Below are 19104 nucleotides of genomic sequence, written 5' to 3'. Positions count from 1 at the left end.
TGGGCTGCATACTCCGAGATAAATAGGGCAAGTATTGAGGGTGGAGTCTGGTCTTTGCTGCACTATTCTCTGATTAGCACCTGTGACCCCTGCCACAAATAAGCAGGCCCTTGCTTCCCTAAAGGAACCACAAAGGCAACCACCAGACACAACATGTCAAAGCCTACAGTGACAAGGATGGTGGACTTGGAGAAGGAGTGTATGAGAAAGGTAGAGATGCAGTTGAGAAATTGAGGGGAAAAGACTGCCACAGATCCCATGCACATTTGATTACTAACAACTGTCTAGAGTGCAGTTAGTTAGGAAGTCCCCAGGGAATTCAGTGAGATAAGGCCAGGGCCTTTAGGTCAACATCCCAGTTACTTTAGCAGATTGACAGTTTGATGGTGGAATAATCAATGTTTACTAACCTGAGTCTAAGGAGGTCTGGGTTATGGACAGGGCGCATTGAGATGAGATGGACACAACGGTCTTGAGCCATTTATGTTTCAATAAAAACCCTTGGACCACCTCTGAAGCTTGGATTGATTCCTTTTCCATCTGTGACCTACCACTGACTCGGCCTCAGAAGATGGGTTCTCTGTTCATGCAGAGTGGTGAGTCATTGGTGGAGCAAGGGGCTGGGGCAGTAACCTCTTAGGTTCAGGTCTCTTTCAGATCCTGCTAGACTGGTGCCCCAGGAGGAGTCTTGACTAGAGAAAAGGCAGTCCATGACTACAGATAATTTGTCTCTTAAGATGACCTCAGTGGGTGGTGATCAGCTTGTTCTGGTTTTAGAATGGACAAGGCGCCTCTGATCTGCCACTGAAGCACCTTGAAACCTATGTTGCTAGTGTGGCCAGGAGTCCTGAAGCCATAATGATTTTAGTGGACAATTGTAGTGCCAATGTTGGAAATGGGGATTTTAAAGGCTGATCGAGACCCAGTAAAGGATATGGTAGGGGGGTTGACCCCTTTGTAACCTCGACCTCTAAAATGGGAGGGTACTTAATCTTTTATTGCTTGAACATGGCTCAGGGATAGTCAATGGACAAGTTCCATCTTTTTTCCCAGTCAGAGAGACTTTTAGAGGGCACCGGGGAAACTCACTAATTGATTATGATGACATTCCAGCACTGATATAGGATCATTGCTATGGAAGTCTTAAATCGAGAAGATGGTGATCATTACCCTTTGATCTTGATGTGCCGTTTAGAATAAAATCTAACTCCAAAATATGAAAGAGCACTGTACATAACATTTCGCCTAGGTATTTTACTAATAGCTTTGCTGAAACATAATTGTTAGAGCGCTGTTTCGCCAATGTGCCCGCTGTGTAAAAGCGTTATCGAGGATTTAAAACGCTTCTTATTGCTGTGCCCAGTTACACTGCCACTGAGGAGGCACTTTATTAGACCTCTTTTTTGAAATCGTGGTTGCAGAACTATAGTGGAGGCCATGATAATTTTCCACTTGTACACTTTTGAAATGGGAAAGACAGATCTACCACAAGAGGTGGTGGAGTAGCTTTACTAGCTAAAGAGGCCCTTAACATAAGAATAGCCCCTGATCTACCATTCACATCGGGAGAAGCCATCTCACTAAAAATCTCCATTACACTGACCTGTACACTCACACTTCATATCTACAGACCCCCAGGCTCCTATCTCTACCTTCGAAGAGGACATTACAACACTATTAACACACAACATGAAACCTCATTCCAAAATGATCATTATGGGTGACTTCAATCTAGGCCTGTACGACCCCTTAGACACTTCAGCTAATTCCATTGAAGCCTAAGGATTTACTCAAAGAATCATCACACCTATTCATGATAAAGGATGCACATTAGATTGGCTAGCCAACACTAACTGCTTCACCATCATCCAATCTAATCCCCCTTGCCCTGGTCAGATCATAACCTTATCATAGTCACCACTAACATCACTACCAAGATTCCGAAACAGCCTCAGTCATCATCTCCAACCCTTTCTAGAAACCTTAAAAATATTAACCGAGACAGCATGTTACCATTACTCAACCCTATCCTAGAACTAGCTCACCAGGATACCGACCCCATCATAGCTAGTCAACCATTACAATGAAATCATGCTTGCAGCCATAGATAAAACGGCTCTGCTAAAAAGTAAGAAGATTAAACCCTGAGCTCATGTCGGTCCTTGGTTCTCCCCTGAACTTAAAGCGCTCTGGGCATTAAAAAGATCTGCTGAAAATAAATGGATCAAACTACCAACTCAAGAAAACCGAACTCAATTCAAAACCCTAGCAAATAACTATAAGAATGAAATCATCTAATCTAAAAGTGTTTACAATCAAAGAATATTCAACACCCAATCTAACACCAGAGAGCGTTTCACTATCCTCCGGGAATTAGAATCACCAGCACCCACTCCAGATTTTACGATTAAAGACGAACAATAGTACTCCAATATTCAGAACGCCCTCGCTGACAAAATCTCACTACTACAAAGGAAAATTGAAAAATAAATCCAAACTTAACCTTAATATTACCCCACCAACCACAGACCTTATCCCAAATACAGCTAAGGTGTTACATTCTCCCCACTCACTACCCTAGACACAATCAACATTATCAAAAGCCTAAAAGCATCTAGATACAAAGGTGATATCTGCCCCGCTATCCTGGTAAAAGACTGTGCAGCTGAACTGGCACCGTTTTTCACCAGTCTCATCAACAACTCGTTTGCCTCCAACACAGTCCCTAATGACCTAAAATAGCTGGGGTCCGACCATTGCTTAAAAAACCTACCTTAGACCCTAATATCTCAACGAATTTTCACCCCATTACTACAGTTCCCTTCCTACTTAAAATATTAAACCGCACAGCCTATCTGCAAATCCAAAAACATGTATAAGACAAGCATCTCTTGGGTTTAAGACTATCTGGTTTTAGACCAGGTCATGGCACCAAAACAGCCTTACTTGGTTTGAAAACTCAAATGGACCAGTACATAGACAAAGGAGAACTTTGCATCCTCCTGCTGCTAGACCTTTCTGCAGCGTTTGATTAGGTCAACCATGATATACTATGCCAGCACCTTGAAACTGCAGCCCAATTCTCCCCAGACTCAATCAACTGGATCAAATCGTTTTTATCTAACAGAACACTTCTTGGACACCTCGGCAGCACACCCTGCCCCGGTAATGTGCCCCACACTTTATAATGCTTTTACTAAGCTTTTGTTTGATAAACTTGATAATATGGGTATCACATATACAAACTATGCGGATGATACTCAAATTCTCATACCGATAACTGGTTGCTACAACACTGACACCATAAACTTAAACAAAATATACCTTGCAATCCAAGCTTGGATGGCATGTAATGAACTATGCCTCATTGATGATAAGACAGAGCTTATCCTCACCGGAAACTTAGTAATCTCTCACAGTGCTACAACTCCTTCATTATCAACGGCAACACCATCCCAGTGGCTACTGAAATAAAAACCCTAGGGTTATATATTGACTCCACACTTTCACTAAATAGGCAGGTCAATGCTGTTGTCTCTTCAGCTGCATATACGGCTAAACTGATAAGAGCCAGCCGCCCCTTTCTCTCTACAGAAAACTCTATCACCCTGGCTAGGGCCTTGATACTCTCTAGGATTGATTACTGCAACTCTCTTTTTGCAGGAACTAGCACTAGAAACATCAATAAATTACAAACTGTACAAAATAACGCCCTAAGAGCAGCATTAAACATCCCTAGACACAACCACATTTCATCCACTAGAAGGAACATTCACTGGCTCCCCGTCCAAGACAGAATCAACTTCAAAATCTTGACGATGACACACAAGTGTATCGCTAACAAGGCCCCTAAATACCTCAGCAAACTCATCTGCAAAGCCAATACAAACAGACCAACCTGCTCTGCCTATACTAACATGCTTTCTATCCCTAGTTATAGAAGACAGAGAGGAGGTGGCTCAAGCTTCCCGGTAGTATCCCCAAAATTATGGAACGCTCTTCCCCCTCCAACTGAGAAATGACACCTCATTCTGGTCATTCAGAAAAAACCTCAACACCCTGCTCTTCAGATTCAACCTTTTGCAATAGCTTCTTAGGGTATCGCTCTTAGTACAAATCAGGATAATGATCTGCAACAAAATTTAAATATGTAAATTAGTGTGATCTCGGAGTCTGAACTTACTGTAAATTCACTGTGTAATGTTTATATGAAATGTATTGTGTCTAATTGTGTAAAGTAACGATTTCTAAGATGCCAAATCTGTAACCATATCCTTAAATTGTAATTCAGCAGCTAGTCGCCTCTGGGCTATGTGCGCTCTACAGATGAATGAATGAATAAATAAATAAATAAAATAAATGTGGTGGATCAAATGTGTAAAATCATGGCCATGGAAAATTTATATGCACTGATAATAGGCAAATACCAAAGTTTTGTAAACACATGGCTCCCATTTCATGAGTTTGTATCCTAAAGAGACCAACTATATCAGAAACCCACCCTGCTACGGAACCTCTCAGTGATGTGTGTTAAAATTGCCTGGATTGGACACAGGAAAGGCAAACCTAATAGAGGCATGCAAAGGACTAAGCCTAAACCCAAAGTGCAAAGAAGCAACTATATATGCAAATTCACCACCAAAGTTAAAGTTGAAAAATAAAGCTTTTAAGACACGGAAGGAAAATATACACTTCCACTAGCCCATTCTGGACACACTGCATTTGTAACCAAAATGTTACATATGAAAGAATTATGAGGGTGCAAAGCATCCTTAACACGCTTGACGTAAGTGTGATGTGTGCAGTTGTGAAAATACAAGAAATTAATAGCGACACAGTCTCTCAGCACTGATAATCCTATGTACTGATCATTCTCTACATAACAATGAGCATAAAGCAGAAGGCTCTACTCTCACCCTCGAACCGCCACCTAAAATGTCAGGTCAGGAGACAAAACACAGCAAAGAGAAAGTGTGTCCCAATTAGGTCTATTGAAGAAAAAAGACAATCTTTCTAACACCTCTGGAGAATGTAATCAAAGCAAACCGTGTCAGGAAGGAACAGACAAAGTGTCAAAGATCTCCCTATCCCATAGATGCTGGCCTCCCTCAAGTCCCTCCCTCAAGCTTAATGGGCCGTCCTCTCTTATTGATATTGTCTGCTTCCTGACCTGACTTTTTGGAGCTAAGCAAAGCCCTTTACTCCCCTTATGTTTTGCTTACTTACATGCTGAAACAGTCCATAAGACTATCGATACTGGGAGACCCTGTCTCCCTTAGTGGAATTCTTGTATTTTTAAAACTGCACGCATCAATTTAAAGTGAAATGTGGGTAGGATGCTTTGTATCCTTATAACTTTTTCTTATGCAACTTTGTTGTTGCAATTACTATGCATCCAGGATGGGCTGGTTTGCAGCAGATATTTTTCTACTGTGTCTTTGCCCTTTTACTTGTGGACTTTTGCATTTTACTGCATAATGCCATTTTGAGTACCATATCCTCTCAAATTGCCATGCCATGACATTTCTGACTGTCCATTAGCCATTTTGTGCCTTGGCCTTCTTCCTGCCCTCTTGGGGCTGGAATTGACATATATGGCAAGCCCTTTTCCCAGGCAAAGCCTCTGCTTTGCCGGGCAAAGTAGAAGTCTCTTTGTGTGGCTGTATGTGTGGGCTGGGTCTGACTGGACCCAGTACACATCCAAGTCGCAGTGTGACTGTTGCTAGGCAGATGTGTTGGTCAGAGACTGTTCATGATGGACAGGCCATGCCAGTTTGAATGGTGCAGATCTTTATCATTGATGGGCTTTGCTTCAGTCCAAATCCTCGATAAAAGGACTGTTTCAGCCATTTGACAAATCATTGTTGAGCAAACAACCCTATGAAGAAGTGTAGCCCACTGGCAACAAGAGGACACCTGTTGCATCTAACCAGCATTGCCACCAGCCAAGTCCCAGTGTAGCAATGCTCCTATCTCCTGATCTCAAGAAGGCCTTGGTAGTGTCAGTGCTTCGACCCTTGGACCTGTAGGAACAAGTCCCATCCCTTGCTCGATCTGTGCCTACTGAGCCTTTGGAAATGTCCCTGGACCACCTGGTGGACTAATCTTGGGCTTCCTCGCTGCAGCAGTCGTCGTTAGTCCATGAAACCTTGTCGATCTTCAACTTGTGGAACAAGATGTCTGCTTCTGCAGTATTAGCCTTCCTGACTGAAGAATAGCAATGTAGGGTCTGACCCCTTGTTTGCACCACAAGGATTGCCGTTGAAGCCAGATCGTGGTGACTCCCGCTTGAAAGCTGACCTCTTTCAGTCTAGGAGGTTGCCCGCCCAATCAATGGAGGTCTTTATCTTGTCATGCCAACCGTGTACAGTCTCCAGAACAGTGTGTGTGTGTGTGTGTGTGTGTGTGTGTGTGTGTGTGTCCAAAAAGTAGGTCTGCTTGCTCTGCGGAAAGGACACCGATTGGCCAATCGACCTACGTCGTGTTCGCTGATTGGTTGGAATGAAGCGTGAGGTGCATCACATTTTCTTGATGCGTCCGCCATTTTGGATCCACGGACAGCGCAGTGTGGAGCAGAAATCTAATTTTGGGGAGTTTCTTGGTGTGGAAGAGTGGCTGGAGAGGGTGGAGGAGTGAGAGATGGGTCAAATGCTGTATTTGTTTAGGTGGGAGAAGGGTGTGATGTACTGGGCGCACTACTGGGTATACTCTGATGTTGGTTTTGGGTAGTTAGCAGACCATTGGGTGAAGCGGGTATGTATTGAAGAGTTTGTGCATTGGCTGTAATTATTGTTTCAGAATGTTAATGGAAGCGGATAGGTTTTGAGGTGGTTGTGTTATGTTTGTGGGTTGTGGTCATTTGGCAGGTGTTTGCTTTCATGGGTGTGGTAAGCGAGGCACTTTCACACAATTTAGCTTGTGAGCGTGTACGCAAGGGCGTTTTCACACACTTTGCTGTGGGGAGGACCCCCCCATCACCTGTGACCATGCCCCGCAGGCAGCCCACACTACATGGGGCCCCCCCAACACCCATGACCATGCCCCGCAGGCAGCCCATCACCCATGTCCATATCCCGCAGGCATCCCACACCACAGGGGACCACCAACACCCATGCCCTGCAGGCAGCCCATCACCCATACCCATGCCCTGCAGGCAGCCCACACCACATGGTGCCCCCCAACACCCTTGACCATGTCCGGCAGGCAGCCCACACCACATGGGGCCCCCAACACCCGTGTCCATACCCCGCAGGCAGCCCATCACCCATGACCATTCCCTGCAGGCAGCCCACGCCACAGAGGACCATCAACACCCATGACCATTCCCTGCAGGCAGCCCATCACCTGTACCCATGCCCCACAGGCAGCCCACACCACAGGGGACCACCAACACCCACAACCATGCCCCGCAGGCAGCCCATCACCCGTGTCCATGCCCCACAGGCAGCCCACACCACAGGGGACCACCAACACACATGACCATGCCCTGCAGGCAGCCCATCATCTGGACCCATGTCCCGCAGGCAGCACACACCACAGGGGACCACCAACACCCATGACCATGCCCTGCAGGCAGCCCATCACGCATACCCATTCCCCGGAAGCAGCCCACACCACAAGTGACCACCCCATCACCCGTGACCATACCCCGCAGGGAGCCCACACCTCATGGAACCCCCCAACACTCATGACCATGCCTCACAGGCAGCCCACATCACAGAGGGGACCCCCTCATCACCGGTCACCATGCGCGCAGCCCTTTCCATGTGATTTGGCTGGCGTGGGTGGGGTACGGGATTTGGCAGGGGGTACACAAGGCCATCCTCACGCAATTTGACTGGCACGCGCGGGGTATGCGATTTCGCGGGGGTTAGCGAGGCACTTTCCACGTGATTTGAGTGGCGCAAGCGGGGTATACGATTTTGCGGGTGGTACGCAAGGAACTTTTCACACAATTTGACTGGCGGGAGCGGGGTATGTGATTTCGCGTGTGTACGCAAGGCACTTTTCACTCGATTTGACTGGCACGAGCGGGGTATGTGATTTCACGGCTGTGCGCTACGCCATTTTCATGCGATTTCACTGCTGCGAGCGGGGTACAGTCTGATTTTTCACGGGAATACAATGGTGGGGGGGGTGCTGTGTGCTGGGCCAAGGGTAGCGCAGGGCCTTTACTCCATATTGGACTTTTCACTGGCTTTTTCCTGCGCAACGTGTGGTGTTGGGGGTGTAACTGGCACTGCAGGATGTTCACTGCTCCACGGCTGGTTATGGCTCGGGAAATCCATGAATATGCTGCGTGCGGAAAAGCTGTTTTGCGCTGCGCCTGGCGCATGCTGCCTCTCTGCGCGATGCACGTGTGATGTCCCCCGTTGCCACTTGTGTACTAGATGGATATCTTTCTTGTCGCAATCTATTTCTATATAGGAGTATCCCTTGCTAAATTCTGACTGTTTTTATTCTGTCTGATTTTTCTGAATGGCTTCTGCGATTTCCTACAGAGATTGCTGTCTGGCTTCATTTTCTTTAGCTTGCCAATCACTTTCCATCCGTATTTGTAGACCCCAGATGCCAAACCCTTCACTCCCCCTTGGCCCTGTAACGCGCAGTGGAATGAGATACCCTGAGATCTCACTGCCGAGGGAAAGATGGGCAAACAAAATGGCAATGGTCGAAAAGAACGAAAGAAAATGCTGAATGCAGGTTTTGTGCACATTCAGCATAGTAGAAAACTTTGAATCCCATAATGCTGAGCAGGGGGGGGGCAATGGTTGTGGGGCTGTTCCCTGCTCCCCTAGTTCGCCATTATGGGCTTCGGGGGTTATGGGGGTGTCCCCCACTTAAATTACATGAAAAGCAGGGGACAAATGTCAAACAAGCAAGTTCAACATTTTCAGAATGCAAAGATGTCAGCTTGGCTGTATTGAGTCTCGTTCTTTTCGGCTGTGATTTTCTTTCTTGTAGATCCAACAAAACAAAGGTAAGTGAGGAGCTCTAGTAAGAGTAAACTGAATAAATGATTAAAATCAGCAGTCTCTCCTACCTTTTTTTTCTGTGGATTGTCCTACTATGCAGTAGCTTCAGTTACCTGGAAAGAGGGCTTGAGACTGCATTACCCTGCTGACACCCACCGGTTCACCCCAAACCCTCGTAGTGGTCTGTATTTCAGGGGACAGAAAAGAAAACCTGGACCTCAAGCGAAAACATCGACCATCCGGACACTCAGAGTACAGAGTATGGGAAAGAGAGGGCTTAGAGGAAGACGCATAGCAGTAGCCGCGCAGTCACACAACAGCTCAAGGAAGGGACGAGACCAATGGGCGAGCTACCATAACCTGGTGCAAAGCAGTCTTCTCTTGCTTGTGCTACTCTTTTGAAGGTAGTTTTAACCCAGACGTTTTAGTAGACCTATTTCTGTTTTGTTCCATCGGGTCAACAACATAGCCCATCTTAGAATGGTGACATGTTTAATGATACAAAGAAGCCTTAGGAGAAATAATACCATAGCTGTCCAGTAACCTTCCCAGCCTCTATGGTGGTCGTCTTGTGTGGGCAATTCATTGTGTTTGCCTAAGATGTCTTCACACAACCCCCCATTTGTAAATGCACGCGTGCATAGAATTCTGCCTGCATGGTAGCTCTGTTGAACATGAATCTGGATGTGATATGCTCCTTCTGGTGCTTTAAATAATAAAAGCAGATGTGTTAATAAGTGTATCTAAGTATGGGCTATGATGGGGACATCATGCTGTCTGTTTGGGTGTAACTGCTTAATGTAATCCTTGATACAGCATTGATCTCCAAGGGCATAGTTTGGCCTTCTTTAATGTTGGCATGTTCTTTTCCCTTCTAGCCAACTCTCACCTTTCTGTTGGTATCGGGCAAAATCGGAAAGCCTCTTGGTGGACCAGTGAAATACAACGTTCTCGGAAACGGCAAATTGATTGTGCCACAAGTTCATGTCACCAACCAGGGAACCTACTATATTTTATTTGGATTAGGTAAGCAGCAGAATCTGTCCTACTATTTTTTCAACTTAACTGATTTTGAAGTTGTATCTTCACTTGTACCATCACACAGTTCACACAATAGTTGAAAAGGAGGTGTTGGTGCAGGAGTAATTGGGAATTCGTTGATGTGCCTATGCTCCACTGGATGTTTTCTGGCTCTTGTAGTGCTCTGGCTATTTTTTCCAAAATAGTGATTGTTTCGTCCAGTCATCCTGCTTACTTCCATTTCCAGTTTGGTATAGCCTGAGGCCCCCTGATTGGCCGGAAAATATTTACTCCAAAGACAAGCGCATGACCCCCAATGTGCCAGCTCTGCCTTCCGCCTGTATGCCACTAACCACCACACCGAGTTCCTCATGTTTGCATTTTTTGCATCTATCCATCAATTCGGAAAACAACTGCATTCCTCTAGTACCACCCATTTTGTCGGAATTGCTTTGTTTTTGCTGTGCCCTTTTCTTCTTTGAAGAGGAGTTTCTCCTTTCCAAATTGTGATTGCAATAAAAAAAATCTTCCTAGTTTGTTTGCCCCCTCCCTCACGCTATGTATTTGCAACTTCAAGCAAACACATGCTAAGGTATTTACTGTCGGAGTACATGAAAGATGTCATTGGACAGGTCTTCAGTCCATTTTGTAAATTGGCCCAGTACCAAGGGAACTGCTGATTTCCATCTATCTGATGCTGCATGCAGAGGTCAGGAGACCTAAAAGATAGATCTAGGGACTGTCCCTGTGACTTCTGACCCCAAAACCGCCATCTTTGGATGGTCTTTCCCCCTCCAAAAGGGGTTTCTGCTGGGCTGGGAGCAACACAGAGCTCACCCCAACACCACCAGAAGCCCTCTTTCCATCTGCCTGAGGCTGCTTCAGAGATCAGGAGACCTAAAGGAAGCCTCCGGGATCGATCTAGACACTGCCCTTGTGACCTCTGACCAGGTTACTTCTGGGTTACTTTGGGTATATATGCACTGTTCTTTGGGCCTCCATTTGCCCGGGTGTCCAGAGCAAAGGGGAGACAGAGCTACGGGTTGCTACTATAGTCTTCTCCATTTCATTCTGTGTTCCCTATTAGCCCCTGTTGTCCACAGGTTGCCAGAAAAATGCTTTGCATACAGCACACAAACATGCAAACCTAACTCCAATACTCCACTAAAACAACTATTTGCATACACCTGCAAGTACCCCTAGCTTCCTAATTACTGTACTGACCCTCCAAACTGTGTGCTATTCGCCTATCATGCTTTCACTCCTGCTCCCCCTGCTGCTGCTCCTACTTACCTCTCACTACGCTTTCTCCAATCATGCTACAACTTCTGTCTTTCCTAGCCCTATTATAAAACTCAAAACTCCCAGTACTCCATTTCTCTTCCACCTCCTTCCACCAAACAAAGCTGACAAGCTAACCATACCTCCTCTAACACCTATCCTCCTGGCCTCTCTTCCTCTGAGACGCAACCTTCATTACCTCATCAACTGAATATTGCACTCTGAAATGCTCAGTCTGTATGCAACAAAACGTTCTTTATCACTAACTATTTTTACTCCAACTCTCCTCCCAAGGGCCTTCTTGCTATCACTGAAACCTGGATTTCTCCATCCGACACTGCTACTCTGATGGCCCTACTTGACTCCAAACGAACCTTCATTCACTCTCCTCGACTGACTGACAGAGGTGGCAGACACCTACTCTCTTCCCACCTAAACTGCTCACAAATCTCCAATGCCACGTCCTCTCCTACATCGTTTGAATTCACCATCTCTACCATTGCCTCACGTGGTTCACATCATCTCCATATATCACCCTCCTGGCCCCACTAGACCATTCTTTGATGATCTTGGGCAACTCCTTGATCCTCTTTCCACTAAACATCATGCCATTCTCGTAGGTGACTTTAACCTTCTATCTTCAATCATTTCTCAGAAATCTGAACTTCATTCTTTTCTCAGTGAGCACACTCTCCACTCTATCTCTCTCTCTCATGGCTATTCCCTTACTGTGGCTACTATCGGCCACCTGGTCAGACCTCCACCTTCCTCTGAGTGGGCAGACCTCTCCTCTTCCCTCCTGGTCTCAACCACTGAACTCCTCCTTCATAGAGACTTCAATATCCATCTGGATACTTCCTGTCCTTCCACTGGACTTTTTCGTGACCTTTGCGACTCCCTCTCACTCTCTATTCTCCCCTCTGGCCTGACTCACTCTGCAGGGCACTCTCTGGATGTTCTGATCTCTTCAGACCTTCCCCTATCATCCCCACTGACCACTCCTCTCTCCTGGAGTGATCACTTTCTCCTTTGTTCACAGCTCACCCTCTCTACCCCCCAGGCCAAGCCAACTCCAGCACTGACGCCTACCTTCTCGGTTATCCGACCCATGAAGCGTGGGTCTGTTGAGGCTTTTGCCGCCATTTTCTCCGCCCCACCTCCTTCCCCCTTGGCTGACTTACACCCTAACACAGCCCTTTCCATGCTCCACTCTGCTATATCTGATACTCTTGATGTTCTTGCCCCTGTCATGAGAATCCGCTTGAAGCCCAAAGCCAAGTGCAACTCTTGGTATGACTACGACCTTGTCACCCTTAAACACAAGTGCAGGGTGGCTGAGAGGAAATGGCATGCTTCCGGTACGTCCTCTGACAAACTGGCTTGCCGCCTGCTCCAAAGGCAATACTGGCTCTGTCCGCACCAAGAAGAGAGCCCACTTCCAAGCCCGTGTCTCTGCGGCATCTAACAACTCGGCCAAACTCTTTAAAATCTGCAAGGAGATTGCCAATCCTGCTGCAGTATCTACCTCTTCTATCCCCTCCTCCCTTCGCACTGCCCTGGCTTCTCATTTCATCTCTAAAACCCAGGACATCCTGTCCTCTCTCTGCCTCTCCTCCTTCTCTGTCCACTCCCTGTTCTTCCTCTGGCCCTTCTTCGGCCACCTCTCCTCCATGCTTCTATGCCTTTCCCCTGTTCTCCCCAGAAGAGGTTTCTAGACAAGTCCGATCTATGAAAGTCTCATCAAAACAGGTTCAACCCTGTTCCTCCAAAACCATCAAGGACCATATTGATACCCTGGCTCCTGCTCTGACTGATTTCTGCAACCATTCCTTTGCCACGGGAGTCTTCCCCCTCCCCCTTGAAGCACTCCCTTGTGCACCCACTTCTTAAGAAACCCTCTGCCGACCGCTCCTGCCCAGCTAACTATCGTCCCATCTCCATCACTCCTTTCCTGGGCAAACTCGTGGAAAAGCTGGCCATCTCCCAGCTTAATCTTCACTCAGAATCTGTTGGCTGTCTCCATGGCCATCAGTCTGGCTTCAGAGCTGCCAGAAACACGGAAACTGCTCCCCTGAACATCTGTGAAGACCTGCTCTCCAACCTTGATTCCAACACACCCTGTGTCCTCATCTTACTTGATCTCTCTTCTGCCTTCGACATGGTCAACCATGCCATCCTGCTCAAGCGTCTCCATGATAACCCTGGTATCACTGATCAGGCCCTGGCCTGTCTGACCACCTTCCTCTCGAATCGACCCTCCCAGGTCGAACTCGGGTCCTTCCTCTCCTCCATCTCTCTCTCTACCTGTGGTGTTCACCAGGGGTCTAACCTCTCTCCCTGGCTGTTCAACCAATACCTGGCACTTCTTGCCCGCCGCATAGCCACACTCTGCCCCCACCTTTCAGTGCTATGCGGATGACATTTTCAGGCTCCCCTCAGCCACCTCTTCTCCTTCTCTCATCTGTGACTGTCTGTCCGCCATCCAGGAGTGGTGTGCAACCAATGATCTCTGCCTCAATGCCAGCAAGGCAGAGATTCTCCTCATCGGCACTCCTGCTCCCTCCTTCCTGTCTCTCTGGCCGGCTGCTCTTGGCCCTCTTCCTGCTCCCACCAGAGAGGCCAAAAACCTGGGGTCATCTTCGACTCCACACTTTCCTTCTCTCATCACATCTCTGATGTCTCTAAGAAGTCACACTACCAGCTGCACCTCCTCAGAGGTATTCTTCCTTTCCTCTCCTTCCCCCAGAAGCTCACTGTCTCCAGAGCTCTGGGTTTCTCTAGGCTGGACGACTGCAACAGCCTTTTCAAAATCTTCCTGCCTCTACTCTGCACCCTCTACAACGCATCCAAAACAGGACTGCGAGAATTGTCCTTGGCCTCAAGCCCAGGTTCTGCATCTCTCCAGGACTGAAATCTCTGCACTGGGTCCCAGTAGTGGCGAGGATTAAGTTCAAACCCTCTGCATTGTCCACAAGGCCTTCTGGGGCCTGGGACCGCAATACCTTCAACTGTCTCCCCCTAAATATCTTCCTTCTCGAGCACTTCGCTCATCCGCCTCCAACTCCCTCAGGGTCAGTCGCTTCTCCAAGCAGCGAGCTAGTGGTAGATCTCTTTCCTCTGCTGGGGCCTCCCTCTGGAACAGCCTCCCTGCCTCTTTGAAACTTGAGGAGAACCATCTCCAGTTCCAGAAGCAGACCTTCCTCTTTGCTTCCGCTTTCTCTCCCCCTCTCCCTTGCTGATCCCCTGGACGAATCTGAAACTGCACTGGTTTACCTGGCTACCCTCTGATCTCGGGCCCAGGCCCCCCCCTGCAAGTTGCACACCTGCACTGCCCCCATGGCAACTCTTGCACTCTGAGACTGTTTCTGTATCCCTACAGCCCCTACTAGCACTTGCACCTCATGTCTGCACTTACTCTTGCACTTGCCACCAGCTGGCGGCACTTCTTATCCTATTTATTCTATTTATTATCATCATTAATTCACTGTTCATCCCATGCACTTTTCCCCTCTCACCCCCCTCTCCACCTCACTTGCGCGATCTCAATGTCACCTAGCCTAGTAGGATCGCTGTCTGTCTTCCCTCTGTTTCCCCTCCCTTGCCTCGTCGCGCCTTGAAACACTTGTGTATAGGTGCGTTATAAATGCCATATCATATCATATATCGATTACCTATCTACCCACACAGGGGCTAACTCTGGATCTCCGATTCCTCTCCACCTCTCAGCCACTAATACTAATGTCACACCATCCATATCTGATTACTCAATTGTTTCCTACACCATCACTTTTCCACCCTCTGACCTTTCCTCACCACTTGCTTCACCTAACTAAAGGAAATTTAAACCATCTGCCATTCCCTCCTTTCTTTCCGACCTACAGTTCTCACTCTCCTCCCAATCCCTCTTCCACCAACACTGCCTTCTCCAGCTTCCAACCCCTACTATAGGAATAATTCTCTCACTTTGCACTGCTTACTTTCTCCCTGAAGTCTCAGCATCCTCAACCATGAGTCACCACATTTGTACGCTCTCTTTGTACAGACATGCGTTGGCTGCTGCACAAATGGAGGCATACTCGCTCGCATGAGGACCTGCAATTCTATCTCTCTGCCCTGAACTCTCTCAAGTGCACTCTTTATAGAGCAAAAAGGCAATTCTACCTAACTCTCATTAACTTTCACGCCAACCATCCTCGCCAGCTACAGGGCACCCTAAACTCACTCCTCCGATGTCTATGACGATCAACTCCACTCTCACAGCTAATGACCTAGCTGAATACTTTGCTGCAAACATTTCCCAAATTAGGGACTCTCTCCTCACTTTCCTCATACTCCCTCCTATGTTGTACACTGTGCCTACTCTACCATCATCCTCTGCCTCCATCTCCCTCTTGAGTCACACTCATACTGACAAAGTGCTTTCTCTACTAATGAAGGCTAACACCTCTTGGTCCCCATCAGACCCTCTCACTTCTCATCTAGTCAAGCCTATAGCCTCTTTAGTGGCCTTTCACCTAGCTGAACTCTTCAACCTGTCCTTTGATTCTGCTTGCCCTCCGTTTTCAAAACAGCCATAGCAATCCCTCTCCTAAAAAGGTAAGTGGCCGATCTTACCGGCTAACTTTTGCCCTTTGTCTCTCCTTCCGCAATACTCTAAACAAGTCGAAAGGGTTGTATTTCAACAGTCTTACACATTTCTTACACATCCACAACCTTTGATACCCCCTCCAAGCAATCTTCCACTCCTGTCATTCCACAGAAATTCCTCTCATGAATGTGTCCAACTTAATCGCCTCTGCTAAGCACTCCAACTTATCCTCTATCCTAATTCTCCTTGACCTGTCGGCTGCTGTTGACACTGTCGATTACTCTGATCTCCTTAGTACTGTTTCTTCTTGGGATTTGTGATAGAGCCCTTGCCTGGATTGAATCCTACCTTGCACCTCACCAATTCTGTCTCCTGGAGCAACAAAACCTCTCAACTTGCTCCTCTAACTGTTGGTGTTCCTCAAGGATCTGTCTTGGGTTCGCTCCTCTTTACACTCTACACCACTGCTCTCAGGGTACTAATCTCCTCCTACGGGTTCATGTACCAACTCTTCGCAGACGACAGCCAAATCTTATTCTCTTTTCCTGAACTCTCCTCTGATCTCTCTATCAACATTTCCAACTGTATCTCTGGCATTAAATATTGGATGGCTTTGCACTCTCTGATATTAAACTACCAAAAGAGAGGTGCTAAGCCATCCGTATTTCATGCCAAGAGCTCGCTCATGTCTTCCTCTGCCCATCAAGTCCCCACCTGACGCACTCCCCCTACTCTTCTTCTACAAAAACCTCGGCATCATCTATAACTCATCTCACACCTTCTCTAGTTTAATCTCCAAAACTGGAACAGCAGCTCACATCAACCTCCTGAAGATTAGGGAAATTAGGCACCTCCTTTCTTTCAATACTGCCAAGCATGTCTTAACGACTCTTGTCTGCTGTAAACTGGACTACTGTGCCAGCATCCTCTTTGGTCTCCTGAACTATGCTTTCTGTCCTCTCAACAAGATCATTAACTTCGCTACCAGGACCTACTTCCTCGTACCGTCACCAGGCTGGATGGCTGACAATGCAAAACAGGGCCAGATTTAAATGTCTTCTTCTGGTTCACAAATCTATCCACAGTAAGGCACCACTGTATCTATCCTCCTCTATCCAACTCTACAAGCCTTCTGGTAATCTCTCCTCAACTACCCTTGTGGCTTCTCGCCCTCCCTGTTCTTCCTCTTGCTTCTGCTCCTTCTCTCTTCTTGCTCCACTTGCATGGAATTCTCTTCCTCCGGACATTAGAGAAACAGTCCACACGGATGTTTTCAAAATCGAGTTTAAAGCCTACGTCCTGACCTCCGAGTTACCCTCTTAACCTACCTCTCATCTGCCTGCTAGATCACTTTGTTTCCCTCTACTCTAACCTGCATCTGTCTCTCACTTCCTCTGCCTCCACTCTAGCACTTCACCCATCATGGTCAAATCCCGAGCACAGCTGGCCGTACAGCCTACCTGCATGTAAAAATGTTCATTGTCCTTAATCTATGAATGTCTACTTATGTATTGTCCCTGCTGACTGTTCCATTTACTCCCCTCCACAACCTGGTCAGAATGTCCTTCAAGCTCACCCCATTATACGAAGTTCACAGCTTCCCATCAAATCTGATTTCTTATCTAGTGTACGTTCTTTTGTGATCAAAAGAGCATTGTTCATCTTGTGTGTGTGTGTGTGTATGTATGTATGTATGTATGTATGTATGTATATATATGTATTACGCGGTAGCGGCCATGTAGTTATGGTTAAGTTGGTGTTTCCATAGGAAGAGCACTTTTTGGGCGGCTTATAACTTCGCTCCACCTGGACGAATCCTCACCAAACTTTGCAGAAAAAGTATATGGCCCACTCTGAATTCTTTTGCAAAGTTTGGTGAGGATTCGTCCAGGGGGAAAAATTATAGGGGGGGTCCCAAAACTTTTTTTTTTTCCCATAGACTGAATGGGAAAAAACTTTGCGCACGGCTACAGCCCGAACCGCTGGACGGATTTACACCAAATTTGCGGCAGGAGCGGCGGCCTGGTCCCAAAAGCGTGCTTTTGCAAATTTGGTGTAAATCCGTCCAGTAGTTTTTTTAAAAAATGACCAAAATGTAAGGCAAAAAAATTAGTGATATCTGTGTTCGCTTCGCGGACGGACTTCCCTGTTCGCTCCGCGGACAGCACCCCGATTGGCCCAGCGGCTTGCGTCATGTCCGCGGACATGCGACATGTTCACTGATTGGGCGGTGTGGTGCGTGATGCACGTCAGATTTTCTGTCGCACCCGCCATCTTGCATTTGCGGACGTTCGCGGACAGCGCGGTGAGTTTGTTCAAAATGTGTATTTAGTAGAGTGTGTTAGTTTGTAGAAGTCTTTGGGGAGGATGGGGGAGTATGAGATAGGTTCAAAGTTGTATTTTATTTATGTGCTAGACGCTTTTGTTGTGTTCGATTTGTCTGCGGACAACACGGCTGTTCTGGAATGTTCGTAAATAAACAGAATGGATTCGGTGTCAACTTGAAAGTGTTCTAAGAACACTCGTGGGGTCTTGGAATGTTTGCAGGGGGTGTCCTGGAGACGTTGTCTGTATTGTTCGTTGGCAAGGTGAAAATGTTTTAAGAACAATCGCGGTGTCCAGAAATGTTCGTACAAAAAGAAAATGGGGGTGTCCTGAGGACGCTGTTTGCATTGTCCTCTGGCTAGTTGAATGTGTCCTAGGACCTTCCCCCTGTCCACGGACATAACAATGGTTGCAATGTTTGCATCTATGGGTGTGATATGCTGCAGTGGTTGTGGCCATGATATAGAATGTTGGGTGCATGGCCACTTGGCCATGCACCCAAGAGTGTATGCCCTGGCCACAACCACCGCAGCATATCACACCCATAGTGGCTTTTAACTTTGGGTCAAAAACTAATTTATAAGGAACAATCTTATAAGCTTGTATGGGTGTGATATGCTGCGATGGTTGTATTTATCTTGTTATACGTACTATTTGGTTTAGTAACGGGAGTCCATGTTTTTCTTGTTCATTGCTGTAATAAAAGAAAATAGCATGTTAGTATTAGTATTTTATAATGACTTATTACATTGTACAATCAACATTTTCTTCTTTTTATTGACCCTCATATTTAGTAGATTACAAACCAGAGTACTGTGCAATGTGCAAAGTTTCTGTGTTTGTTGCTAAAATCATTGGGTCTGTGGGAGAAAAAAATCCCTTTTTCTGTTATGCTACAGTTTATTTGTTTGTTTT

At 46.7% G+C, this 19104-nt stretch overlaps 1 protein-coding gene across 2 annotated transcripts in view; it reads left to right on the top strand.

Moving 5' to 3' along the window:
• The window catches only part of FAM234B (family with sequence similarity 234 member B), a 393337-nt gene that overhangs the window by 221674 nt on the left and 152559 nt on the right, over nt 1-19104 (top strand). For both annotated transcript variants that reach the window (XM_069652723.1, XM_069652722.1), the window contains exon 6: nt 9854-10001. In XM_069652723.1, coding sequence (XP_069508824.1) covers nt 9854-10001 — 148 coding nt within the window. The remainder of the gene's footprint in view (nt 1-9853; nt 10002-19104) is intronic.

This window comes from Ambystoma mexicanum, chromosome 3p (genome assembly GCF_040938575.1).
Source record: "Ambystoma mexicanum isolate Mex_15411 chromosome 3p, UKY_AmexF1_1, whole genome shotgun sequence".
Taxonomy (NCBI): domain Eukaryota; kingdom Metazoa; phylum Chordata; class Amphibia; order Caudata; family Ambystomatidae; genus Ambystoma; species Ambystoma mexicanum.
The sequence above is the reverse complement of the archived record's forward strand: the minus strand, read 5'-3'. Positions and strand labels throughout refer to the sequence as shown.